The sequence below is a fragment of the Plectrocnemia conspersa genome, unplaced genomic scaffold, assembly GCF_051122295.1.
Source record: "Plectrocnemia conspersa isolate PC_06_02 unplaced genomic scaffold, ASM5112229v1 ptg000006l, whole genome shotgun sequence".
Lineage (NCBI taxonomy): Eukaryota > Metazoa > Arthropoda > Insecta > Trichoptera > Polycentropodidae > Plectrocnemia > Plectrocnemia conspersa.
The window spans coordinates 21228798-21242663 of record NW_028277170.1 but is presented as its reverse complement, the minus strand read 5'-3'; the positions used below and the strand labels follow the sequence as shown (position 1 = coordinate 21242663).

Genomic DNA, 13866 nt, shown 5'->3' with positions numbered 1-13866 from the left:
GATCGTCCACGCGGTCTTGGAATTGTCGGCATCCATTGATCCAGGTGTTCAGCATTTAACAAATTAGCTCGATAAGTATTATGTTCGAGCTGAATGTGTTGAAAAGAAGCGGGATATTTGCGATAAGTAGAAAAATGCGCTGGCGCAGAAGCGCGTGAGGACGTCGCGTTCCCACCCCAGCGATCGCAGCGGCGTATGTAGCGACGCCTGTGAGCATTTGTGGAACTGATTTCGGCGCCGGCGTAAAACGTCATCGTGACGTCACTAGTGCGTTCTAGCACGAGTTTTTTGGGAATACCCTATTTGAGCGGGACTGTACCGAGTTCAACTGACAAATTGTATCTAAAAATCCCGATTTAACAAAATTGTTTCAAAAAATACCGATGTACAAAAATGTATCATTATTTATTTATTAATTGTACTGTATTTTAACAAACAATAGGGCATTAATACAAAATTATTAAGCTACCTACTCACTCGAAAACGAAACATCAGTTAGTATAGCGGATTCAATCACAACGGTTTTAAAATTAAATTTATGGAATTAAAAAACTTTAATTCAAATGTAATTGAAATTGGGTATAATTCTCACATACTACACAATACTGTTAAAAAGCTGATTTGATGATAGGTCTAATCAAAATTGTTTTCGCCGCTGTATTTTAGCGTATTAAATAATTATAATACAATAACAACCATTATTTATTTATTTTGAATTACTATAAATTTTAAACTTATTCGTGTGAGATAATTAATGAGAAAGTAAAATTTGTACATATATAATATTTAAACATATGAGGGGGCTACTTAGTTTTGCCTGGGGCACTAAATGAGCTAAAACCGACCATGCTTCTGGGGTACACGTACCCCACCTTAGACACCACTGCGGGACAGCCCCCACTCCGCCTCTCTGCAAGCTCCGCCTTCCGCTTGATGATAGGCGACGTGGAAAGCGTGGTGGGAGTCGTCTACCAGTTGCCGGCGCAGCCACTGCTCCGGTCTGCGCTTGACGATACTAGTGTTGTGCGTGCTATTAACAGTGCCTTCAACATGTTCGGAACCATCTGCAAGCCTGGAAACTTTATACTCGGCAAGTGCATTGGTAAGTGATATTGATTTAATGACTATTTATTGTGTCCGGGTGTCAATTTTCCATTTAGGACGCCATCGCGTTGCATGTTATAATAAATAAATATGCATTTCTTTGATATGGTTTTTGTATTTTGCGCTGATCGACGCGTAGTCGATTCTTGATTTTGTTTACGATCCGGTGATTTTTCTTCTGATGCTGATGCTGGTGCTTTGCGTTGTATTCAACATGCGTCGCTGATTTGCATTATTTTTCTATACTGTGGATTTCAAAGTATGTTTCGCTTTAAGCACAATAAGTTTTGAGCTAACGTATTACTTTATGCTTTGCATCGCATCTAGGGTTTGGGAAAACCCGAGTTTTTTGGACCCCGCGGTCCTATTCCCTATAGTATCTCAAATATTCATTCAGTAAATTATTTATCTGCGATTTTATTTCCACAAAAAAGTTGTTGGTACTTCTTAGGTTAAGTTCTTACTTATTGCAATACACATATATTCTCAAGTCTGTGAAACAAGTCAATAGGTGACATTCGTATTAGAATATTATTGTATAAAAAAAAGATTCGGACCCGCCGGGTCATAGACCGGGTTTAGAGTCCGAGTTAGGGATTCCGATCCCGGGATCCCGAACGATTTTTAGTACCTGATAAGCCCCGGGATTATAAAACATAATCCCAAAATTTTCGGGATTGATTGATTTATCAAGCATAATCGAATTATTATTAACAAAATCGTTAATTTCGTGTAGATACTTGCGCGAGCTACAAGTGGTTTCTGTGTAACACCGGATGCTGGCGGGTAATAAATTATTTACTGGGTTAAAATTCCGTTGTATTTAAAAGAATTCGAGAGCGAAAAATATAAAACAGCAAAACTAGAGCTCATTTAAGGTGATAAATAATGTTTTAATGAATGTGAAACACAAAATTTATCCTAAAGTCCTGGATCGTAATGGATTTGTCGTCAATTAAAACGTTATTTATTACCTTTAATGAGCCCTTGTTTTACAACAATAAAAAAATGATAAATCAGCAAAAAATTGCTTCTGTTAGATAGTATATGACCAGGAATATCAGATTGCATTAAAATGAGACCCATGCCCTCGTACATTATATTTCAATAAAATATTTTCGCCCTTCAATAATAGATTAACAACCGAAATATAATATTCATAAAAAAGATGGTGATATTAATTCGATATAGAAATTCTTTTTAACAGCTAAATTTAAAGAGTGCAGTGTGGTTTTTTAAACTGGCGGAGGATCTACCAAAGGACTGCATACACTTTCAATACACCAAATGAAAATTCACGAGCCATCTTTTGTCAATTGTACCGAAAAAACCACAAATCGTTTGATTGACCGTTGAAAAGAAAATTAATATCCGACTATTTTTTAACCAAAGAAGATCAATCACTCGATGCTGTGCTTCTCGAGATGGTTTACCATTCAATATTGATTTGAGAGCAGCTCTTATAGCCAAAAGATACCAATCTTTTCCTTCTTCTGTAACTTCGATAAGGAATCGTGTAGTCGATTACAGTAATAAAATTATTGATGAAATTGATGAATGTAAAAAAATGGAAAACGTTTGACGAATGGACATCGGTCGCCAATAAACGCTACATGAACATTAATGTGCACTGAAAAATTTTGGAATATTGGTTTATCTCGGGTGCATGGATGCTTGTGTTCAATTATTGAAGAAATGTCTGGAAAACCATCATATATCATTGAATAACGATATAGTTTCTATAGTAACAGACGGGGCAAGCGTTATGGTTTGCGTTGCTAAACTTTTAATGCCTGAACATCAATTATGCACCATTCATGGAATTCACCTCGCCATTTCTGAAAATGTCTTTTACGAAAAAATTCCAACTGAATCTTTGGAATCATGCTATGAAAAAAATGATCAATATCAATTTACTGATGGATACGAAGATGAAAAAGGATTTACAATGGCTTATTCTGAATCTGAAAATCACCGCATCAACGATATAGTAAATAGAGTCAGAAAATTCGTAGCAATATTTAAGTGATCATAAAGCTTTATGACATGTGAACCAAAAGTTCGAAATTGCACTAGCCTCATGTCCATTATAAACCAAGAAATGATGTTATTTGAAAATGGAGGCTCACGCGGTCATCACCTCGAAGATAACTATGCATATGTGCATAATAAATGTTTAATCTAGTTTTATACGATAATATATTTTGTAACCTGTATAAAATTTTTGCCATTGTTAATATTTTTTTATTATGTAATTAATATGCTTATAAAAATTAAATCACTTTTTTTGTAGTTAGAGAATTATTTACAGTAATTTTAATATCAAAATTATCATTGAATATCATATAGTTGTTTTTTTAATTTGTTTAATCTTATCCATTTACAAACATGGATCAAATCATTCTGTTATGTATTATCACTGTATCATTAGTATACAGTTGTTTCTATAGGGTTAAATCATTTATGTATAGATTAAATAATAAAGGTCCCAAAATATAACATTGTGGAATTCCTCTCTTTACCACCTCACATACGCTTTGTGTATCATTTATTACAATTACTTGTTGTCTACTATTTAAATAGCTTTTTAATGAATTTAGCGTTGGTCCTACTATTCCAATTTATTTTAATTTCTCTAATAATATGTTACGGTATACTGTGTCAAAATCTTTTTAAGTCTATAAGTAATGCTAAAGTTTAATTTTTCTAGTTTTAAGTTTTGTTATAATTTCATTAATAAAGTCAAGATTTTCTTTTAGCACGTTTTTACTATCAAATAAAAAGAGTGTCGTATTCCGACGGCATGTAATATTATCCCGATTGTCTTATCATGTGTAAATAGAATGCCTGTTTCCGGTCATTTATTCTCAATTAATTAATCATCAAATCAATGAGAACTAAAAAAACTGCAAAACCCACAAATGCAATATGACACCGAGATAAACACTAGGATGTGTTTGTAATAAAACACTGACAAAGAGTCGATACTACTTATATAAATATATCGCATTTATGGTAAAATAATTGCGATACTTTTCAATAAATGAGATAACAGCATCTGTGTATGTATTAGGAAATTATTCAGATACGTTTAAAAGGCCATATACATCAAAAGCTTCATATTCATATTTTTTCCTAAATATAGGATATACATCCAACTCAAAAGTCGCAAACTTTTTAGCCATAGAAATACATAGTTATGGTTTTTGTCTAAAGCAAACTTAGGGCTTCCAAATCGGTTGAAACAGAAACTGATTTACCGTTTTTCGGTCATTTTTTATAAATCGGTTAAATTGAGAATATAATTTTTTCTCAAAAATTATGAATAACGCACAAAATGGACGAACCGTTCGATCATTTTCACGTTTTTCATTTCGATCAGCATATGATCAGCATAATTCCTATTTCGTACTTCGTGTTGTTGTGATGATTCAGCAGCTCGTGACTGTGAAGTTTGTATCTTATTTCGTTCATTTATTTGGGCTACCTTTGCTTCTGTTTCATTTCTTCTTTCTTCTCTTTTTCTCTTGGCTTGATTTGTGCGACGATCAATATTTTGTCGTTTTTGTGACATTGTTATGCAACAATAACAATAAAACATCCTAAAATCAATTATCACAATTAATATTTAACAATTCAATATCATATATTTACGAAATCAGAGTTGAGCTTCGTCCGACTGTCTAAAATCTAAATGGTTCGGTGTTTTATTAAATTTATACATATTTTACACGGGTTTGACATACATTTGTGACGACGGAAATGTATTATGTCATTATATCAGAAATTTGAGATACATTTAAACAGCGGCGAGCATTTATTTAATTTATGGGTCGCACGTGGTAGGGTGCGAATATGTAATACACCCATACCTCGCTTTACGGCCTAGATACGTTCCACGAAACTTGGCCGCAAAGCGAAAAGCCGTATAACGAATCAATTATTCTAATACAAATTCATACAAATTCAATGGGATCGGTTCCAAATTTGTTAAATATGTAACATGGTTTATCATTTTAAATGCATTTTATTTTTTTATTTCATTTAAATCAAAAATACATACATTTGTACATAAAATAGTAACAGACTCCAAAAACCAACAATATTCCATAAACAAAAATTAAACAACTTCATGTTACATAAAATATGTGTATGAATACATACATAATTTTTTTTAAAATGGCTTTAATCTGAAGACGATGAAGAAATGGTAACCTGCAGATCAGTGTCGTTCTCATTTTTCGCTGGTAAGGATGGGCCTGGCTTAAAAAAATTGTCCAACGTTGTTTGTCTCGCCTTTTTGTCTCTTTCGTTCTTCAGTGATTAATAACAGCTAATGGCTGAGTTAATTCCTCGAGAAACTTTAGCGCTACGTTCGACGTCAGGATCGTTTTCAAGGAAGATGTTTATTCCTTGTTCGAAATAGGAAAAAGCTTTTGACAATTTTTTTGATGTTAGCTGTTTGAATACAACAGGCTCTGTCTCTTCATCAAATGCCGGTTCTGCTTGCAACTGAATGAGTTCTTATATTAAAGGGGTTCCCTATCAGCTTCAAGTAGATCAAGCACATCACGTTCGTTCAAATCTTCAAAGCCGAGATCATGTGCTAGATCCAAAATGTTTTGCCTAATTTCAGGAAGGCAATTAACTTCTGCATCAGTACTTTTTACACATTCTGGCCATATTTTTTTCCAAACATGGTCCATTGTTGTTAATTTTAATTCCTTCCATGATTCACTGATGCTGTCAACAGCATCCTTGATGTTATAGTTTTTCCAAAATGTTTTAATTGAAGATTTACCATCGGTTTCCCTTATAAATTGTCGGAAAGTTCGGCGTAGGTAATATGCCTTAAAAGTGGCTAATGCACCCTGATCCATTGGTTGGATCAGAGCTGTTGTATTTTTCGGAAGGTACTCAATCATGACATCTTCAAATAGTTTGGATAAATTAGTAGAATGCCCTGGTGCATTATCCAAAATTAGCAAAGCCTTGTCTCGCAAATATTTTTTCATTTCTGTGCAAAAGTGATTTTTGAACCAATCCTCTAAAGTAGCTTTAGTCATCCAAGCTTTCTTGTTGGATCTCCATATGACGGGTAATTGATTTTTATTTAGTCCTTTAAGAGGCCTTGGATTTTCGGACAAATATATTAAAAGTGGTTTTAGCTTAAAATCACCCGCGGCATTTGCACCAAGTAGCAAAGTAATCATTCTTTAGACACCTTATAACCAGGCGCAGATTTTTCGGTTTTTGAAATGTACGTGCAATCAGGCATTCGCTTCCAATAAAGCCCTGTTTCGTCTACGTAAAACACTTGTTCAGGTTTATGACCACCTCTTTCAATAATTCCCTTTAAAATGTTGGGCTATTCCTTAGATGCGGCCTCATCGGCGCTAGCTGCTTCACCTTTCATTTTAAAATTATGCAAATTAAATCTATTTTTAATTTTTTTTTAAATCGACATCGAAAAAAAGTATTTTTGCCGTTATAGCGAAACATTTAAGGCCGTAAATCGAAAACGTGCCTTAATTGAAGAGGGCCGTTATAGCGAAAGGCCGTATATCGAGGTATGGGTGTACTAATTTAAGATATATTTGTACAAAGAAATATCAACAAGAACATCTAAAATTTAATTTATGAGTTACAAAGAAAAATACGTAGTGTATTTAGTGTAATTATCGGGAGCGTGATTGAGCCATTTTACGTGGCTTTGACCTACATAACATCATCAGCGGTGAACATTTAAGAGAAAAATATGTCATTAAACGGCGGCGGGCATCTAAAATTGAACTATTTTATAAAATTTTAATAAAGACGTTATATGAATTAAAAGCCCGACAACATCGGATTTGTCGGACCATCATCTATTATATAAATCCCCTTCCCCCCGGTACGCGAATTCACAAAACACTCATGTAAGAGCATCTTGGTGACGTCACGATGTCGTTTCACGCCGACACGCGTCGCTTCATACGCAGCTGTGACCGCGGGGGTGGGAATGCAGCGTCCTCACGCGCATTTTTGCACACCGCAAATATGAGCGCTCTTCCCGCTTCTTTACAACACATTCAGCTCGAAAATAATACTTATCGAACTAATTTGTTAAATGCCGAACACCTGGATCAATGCCGACAATTCCATGACCGCTTGGACGATAATTCGAAAGACGTCATTCCGTGTGACGTGGCCAAGACGCTTTAACTTTTTATTTATATAGATATCCCTTAATTATGGAAATGCATAAAAGTATGTTATCCATTATATATTTTTAATTATTTTAATATACTAAGCAGCGTACTGTAAATCTAGAAAAAATATACAAATTACTTATTAACACTTAAAACAACGGCAACCACGAGGTTCTCTTTACACGTGAACGACGTATTAGTGAAAAAAATTCAAAAATGGTTTTTAAGGTTCCTTTACAAAATGATATTTGGTTATTATCCGTTCTAATATCACAGCGCCTTTCTTTTAGGAGAGTTCTCGCAGAAAGTTGTATGTCGCATTTCTTCAAACTACTGAAGGGTGCTGTCGACAATCAGCTGTTCTCGAGTAATTCCAGTTTTGGGGTTTAGATCGTCTTCGAGAATCACGATCGCTTCCTCTTTTGATGAACGTTGAGGCTAGGGCGTCCGCGCTTTCCGGCTCTCCTATGGTTGTGGCCATTCGGCTCCTTATTAATACGCTGGCATTGCACATTGACCTGTTTAATGTTAGCTACGAAGAGCTTGTTAGATTACGATGGTTTTAATATAATCTAAATATATTAAAAAAGTTTTTCTTTAATAAAAAACATATATCATAATTAATTCATATAAACAGATGTTGATTCATGCATTATATTTCAAAAACATAATTATTCTTAATGAATTTATTTTAGCTGTATTATTTAATAATCTCCATAAGCCATATGATTAAATACAACACCTTAGTGTTGGACTTTTGTCTAATTTGATTTGTCAATGTCTTTAAAAATATGTCTCAGGCATGTCAAAAGCACGCTTGTTTTTTTTCTAATCTGGCTTTAAAAAAAATATTTTATCAATTGTTTTCTTCTTCCTTTTAGGAGGTGGAGTTCAAGCACGGGTGTACGAAGCATCGAAATTATCCGATGACCATATAAACATGCAACTTGCTGTGAAAGTATATAAAAGGGTTAAAGGCGTGTCGCCTTTGGCTGTAATAAATGAAATAGTGGTGATTGCATTTTCTTAACATTTAAAATATTACAGTTATAATCCTTTAACCCTGATCTAATGTATTCATCATATATTGTTACAGTTGCTGAAGTTGAATCACCAAAACGTGATAAAGCTATTGAGCGTCGTCGAAGAACAAGAACATTTTTATTTAATATTTGATAGATTCGATTTGACAATGCAAGCTATATTACGTGTGATGAGGGATAAGAATAGACTGTTCGAAAATGTAACAATATGCACGATCATGAAGATGATTTATGAGGGAGTTTCGTACTTGCATGCTCGAAATATTTTCCACGGGTGAGTGGCCACATGCAAATTTTATGAACCATTTAGTACAAAATAATAACAATAATTAATGTTTATGTTAATAGAGATATTCACGGTGGGAACGTATTAGTTGGAAAAAATGGAACATTGAAACTCTGTGATTTCGGAATGGCGTTGGAGACAGGTAAAAAAGGAGCGAACAACGAAATGTATGGCGAATCCTCGTACCAATCCGTGAGTATTTATATATTTTTTTATTATTGTAGTATAGACTTATCCAAACCTTCTTAATCGTATTTTTGTATCATAATTTTTTAGTTATGAATTGTTATTTTATTTGAGGCAAACTTTAAAATTGAAATAAAGTGATTTATACGAACTTTATACACCCATACCTCGCTTTACGGCCTAGAAAAGCCGTATAACGAATCAAATATTCTAATACAAATTCATACAAATTCAATGGGATCGGTTCCAAATTTGTTAAATATGTAACATGGTTTATCATTTTAAATGCATTTTATCTTTTTATTTCATTTAAATAAAAATACATACATAACAAGTACATACATTTGTACATAAAATAATAACAGACTCCAAAAACAAACAATAATCCATAAACAAAAATTAAACAACTTCATGTTACATAAAATATGTGTATGAATACATACATCATTTTTTTTAAATGGCTTTAATCTGAAAACGATGAAGAAATGGTAACCTGCAGATCACTGTCGTTCTCATTTTTCGCTGGTAAGGATGGGCCTGGCTTAAAAATTGTCCAACGTTGTTTGTCTTGCCTTTTTGTCTCTTTCGTTCTTCAGTGATTAATAACAGCTAATGGCTGAGTTAATTCCTCGAGAAACTTTTGCGCTACGTTCGACGTCAGGATCGTTTTCAAGGAAGATGTTTATTCCTTGTTCGAAATAGGAAAAAGCTTTCGACAATTTTTTTGATGTTAGCTGTTTGGATACAACAGGCTTTGTCTCTTCATCAAATGCCGGTTCTGCTTGCAACTGAATGAGTTCCTCATATGAAAGGGGTTCATTATCAGCTTCAAGTAGATCAAGCACATCACGTTCGTTCAAATCTTCAAAGCCGAGATCATGTGCTAGATCCAAAATGTTTTGCCTAATTTCAGGAATGCAATTAACTTCTGCATCAGTACTTTTTAGACATTCTGGCCATATTTTTTTCCAAACATGGTTCATTGTTGTTAATTTTAATTCCTTCCATGATTCACTGATGCTGTCAACAGCATCCTTGATGTTATAGTTTTTCCAAAATGTTTTAATTGAAGATTTACCATCGGTTTCCCTTATAAGTTGTCGGAAAGTTCGACGTAGGTAATATGCCTTAAAAGTGGCTATTGCACTCTGATCCATTGGTTGGATCAGAGCTGTTGTATTTTTCGGAAGGTACTCAATCATGACATCTTCAAATAGTTTGGATAAATTAGTAGGATGCCCTGGTGCATTATCCAAAATTAGCAAAGCCTTGTTGCTTAAGTTATTGTCTCGCAAATATTTTTTCACTTCTGTGCAAAAGTGATATTTGATCCAATCCTCTAAAGTAGCTTTAGTCATCCAAGCTTTCTAGTTGGATCTCCATATGACGGTTAATTGTTTTTTCTTTAGTACTTTAAGAGACCTTGGATTTTCGGACAAATATATTAAAAGTGGTTTTAGCTTAAAATCATCCGCGGCATTTGCACCAAGTAGCAAAGCTAATCGTTCTTTAGACACCTTATAACCAGGCGCAGATTTTTCGGTTTTTGAAATGTACGTGCAATCAGGCATTCGCTTCCAATAAAGCCCTGTTTCGTCTACGTTAAACACTTTTTCAGGTTTATGACCACCTATTTCAATAATTCCCTTTAAAATGTTGGTATATTCCTTAGATGCGGCCTCATCGGCGCTAGCTGCTTCACCTTTCATTTTAAAATTATGCAAATTAAATCTATTTTTAAATTTTTTAAAAGATCGATTTCGAAAAAAAGTTTTTTTGCCGTTATAGCGAAACATTTTAGGCCGTTAATCGAAAACGTGCCTTAATTGAAAAGGGCCGTTATAGCGAAAGGCCATATAAAGAGCGGCCGTACAGCGAGGTATGGGTGTATTATGTTTTAAATGCTTAAATACTATTAAAAAACATTGCAACTCTGAAAGTTGATACATTTCCTTTGATGTCGTCATCAACTGCCATAAATTTTACCATTATATATTTTTTTTCAGAACCGAGACTTTGATTTGCGCCGTGCTGCCTTAATGTCCATGGAACTTGCGACTTGCAGTCCTATGGACTTTTCGACGGTCGATTATTCGCAAATGATTGTAATCGCCTCTGTTAAGCATACTGATGAGTACAAAGATTATATAACGGAATGCCGCATTTCAAGTCACCATTTCTTCACTGACGCCAGTATAATGTTGGATCATAAATTCTTCACTTTTGCTGGGGGTGAGAAATATTTGGCTCAATTTATTTCCGAGCTCGGCTTTAAATTTGAAAGGGATAACACTAATAACGCAACCAACATGTAATAGCACTAGTTAATTGCGTGTCATGAGAAGATTGTAAACTAAAGTCTTAAACGTTGGTATCTATTTCTTTTAAAAAGTAAGACTGTGATTTGTGATAATTTGATTAACTTTTCGTAATATTGTATTTAATGTGCTGTTATTATCAAATAATTCAGTATTTATTTAAAATATAAGGTTTAGTACCTTTTTGATAGCTAATTTAATGATGTGAACATATTTAAAATTCCTTTAAAATATAATTTTTTTTATAAAATTTAAAAAATTTAAAAAATCTCAGATTACTAATTAGTTCGTAAGTGTGTAAACAAAAAAATATAATTTAATGTAATATTCCTGTATTTGTATATCCAATAATTTTCATTTGTAACTTTTTTGTAATTTTCTAGCACTCTTAAGTGCAAAGTTTGATTAATAAAATAATAAAAAGTAAATTTGTGTTTAAATTGTGACCATTTATAACATAATATAAATATATCATTTTTTCTCAAATCAAATTATATGAATCGGAGCTTTGTCTTGGTTTGAATGTTTGATTATGACATTCGAGAAAATATACGTGAAAAGCTAATATACATAGATCAAAAATATGCCTATATTATCCATCGAGCTTCTATTGACCTATAAGTTTACTGCCCGTCGCACGATGGGGTAATTGCTCGATCTGGGCGGCCAAAAGTCGATTATGAAAATTAAAAAAAAAAAATTTTGCTCTGTAAAGCTGATAATAATCAACAATTCCCCCACTCCTTGCATAACGCTAGCACCCCCACGATCGGTCGGAAGTCAGTCATCCCTTCGAGTGCACGCATCGTTTTCTCGGCGTCGATTGCATACTCGTACATTGGACAATTATTATTATTTTATTTGAGTACAGTTAAAAATAAGTACTTTTTTCTAATTTTGAGTTCATTAGTTATATTTCCCACCTCTTTTTAATGTAGATTTTATATACAATATAATTGTGGATCGCGTGCTAATAAAATAAAATAAAAATTTGCTTAGAATCACCAAATATACACATTTAAAAATGAAAACAATACCAAGTATGATAACAAGTGCCGCCCGGGGCGCCCCACCCCCCCCCCCCCTCCATAGCTACGCCACTGCTCGTACATGAAGCGAGGCGTAGTCCGTTCAGCGAAGAGGTCGAAGGTGACCTCACTTACAACACGTAGCGCAAACATAAACGCCTACAAGCTATCCTAACCCGCCAACTACCAATCACGTCCCCACCCATTACCTCAAATCCACTCCAACCACAACTTTAATTTAACAATCATCAATAATCAAACAACCAAAAAATACTAGGATAAAGGCGGGAGCTCAGATTCGTGTCTAATGTATGAATCGCTACACAATTAACTTACTTTTGTACAGAATCAATCAATATCTTCTTCACACATCAGATGCATTATTTTATCATTAATAACTAGTTCAATCCTAAGCATAATCCTAGCCATTAAAGGCAAATAATCGATTTGATTTTAATTTATCGATTAATTGACTAATTATAAATTAAATACCGGTAGTAGCTAAATTTTTTTTTTTAAATGTACATTTTATTTATTAAAAATTATATATCTATAGCTTAGAACTATAAAAATAACGATAATGCTTCAATAATATATAGGCTCACCAATGCGAAAAATTCAATCGGGCAATATTTCGGCGTAAATTTTTTTTTTTTTTAATATGATTGATATTTTTGTATATACACGACGCACTGTGGGGTATTTTCCCGATCTGAGCGGCCAAAATTATGCTGGTAGTCAAATGTATAATATTATAAGTGTTAAAAATACATTATAGAAAAAAAACTTTTTTTTTTAATTTTTTTTTTAATTTTCATGAAATAATTCATGCAATTTTATTTTAATACGTATTTAAAGTATTTCTTAAATTGTAGGCCCGAGGAAGAGGAATTCCGTGTTGAACAGTTGTGCGAATTTCGCCGCGTCAAGTGTTAAAAATAAAAAATAAATTGTATATGTCACAAAGTTTGATATTTGCTGTTTTTTTAGCAAGAAAAAGTATTTGACTAGTATTATATCATACTCGGCATCGTTTTCCTTTTTAAATATGTGTATATTTGGTGATTCTAAGCAAATTTTTATTTTATTTTATTAGCACGCGATCCACAATTTGAGGTTTACTGATTTTACCATGCTGATCATGTAATTAAAAAATCATAATCATTATAAAACTGTATTTTAAATTTGACGTTAACACGTCACCTAATTAAAAAGTTATAATAGTTTAAAACGTTTAGCTCCTAACTTTCGCGACTAAGCCCCGTCCCATTTTTAAGAATAATGGTATGCAATGTGTTAAAAACCACAAAAATCCGCAGCCAATTTTACTTGTATCATAAAGATTAAGACCTAAGCTTTATATTGTATATAAAATCTACATTAAAAAGAGGTGGGAAATATAACTAATGAACTCAAAATTAGAAAAAAGTACTTATTTTTAACTGTACTCAAATAAAATTATAATAATTGTCCAATGTACGAGTATGCAATCGACGCCGAGAAAACGATGCGAGCATTCGAAGGGATGACTGACTTCCGACCGATCGTGGGGGTGCTAGCGTTGTTGATTATTATGCGCAAAATTATCAGCTTTACAGAGCAACTTTTTTTTTTACCTGAGCTTAAATTTTCATAATCGACTTTTGGCCGCCCAGATCGAGCAAATACCCCACCGTGCAAAGGGTCAAAGGAATTCTGTTATGTAACAGA

The 13866-nt window shown here is 33.5% G+C and overlaps 1 protein-coding gene across 1 annotated transcript; it reads left to right on the top strand.

Moving 5' to 3' along the window:
* Positions 1 to 984: 984 nt before the first annotated feature.
* Positions 985 to 11502, top strand: LOC148234501 (uncharacterized). Its single transcript, XM_088188162.1, has 5 exons — positions 985 to 1102; positions 8177 to 8307; positions 8392 to 8612; positions 8687 to 8816; positions 10817 to 11502. Exons 1-5 carry the CDS (start codon positions 1051 to 1053, stop codon positions 11123 to 11125), a joined length of 843 nt encoding a protein of 280 aa, XP_088044288.1. The 5' UTR covers positions 985 to 1050; the 3' UTR covers positions 11126 to 11502.
* Positions 11503 to 13866: the final 2364 nt, after the last annotated feature.

What these genes read in the sequence shown, in the direction of transcription:
- LOC148234501 (XM_088188162.1), top strand. Translation starts at nt 1,051, where the DNA reads ATGTTCGGAACCATCTGCAAGCCTGGAAACTTTATACTCGGCAAGTGC. An exon ending in TATACTCGGCAAGTGCATTG is followed by an intron (nt 1,103 to 8,176) that starts GTAAGTGATATT and finishes TCTTCCTTTTAG; the next exon opens with GAGGTGGAGTTCAAGCACGG. An exon ending in CTGTAATAAATGAAATAGTG is followed by an intron (nt 8,308 to 8,391) that starts GTGATTGCATTT and finishes ATATTGTTACAG; the next exon opens with TTGCTGAAGTTGAATCACCA.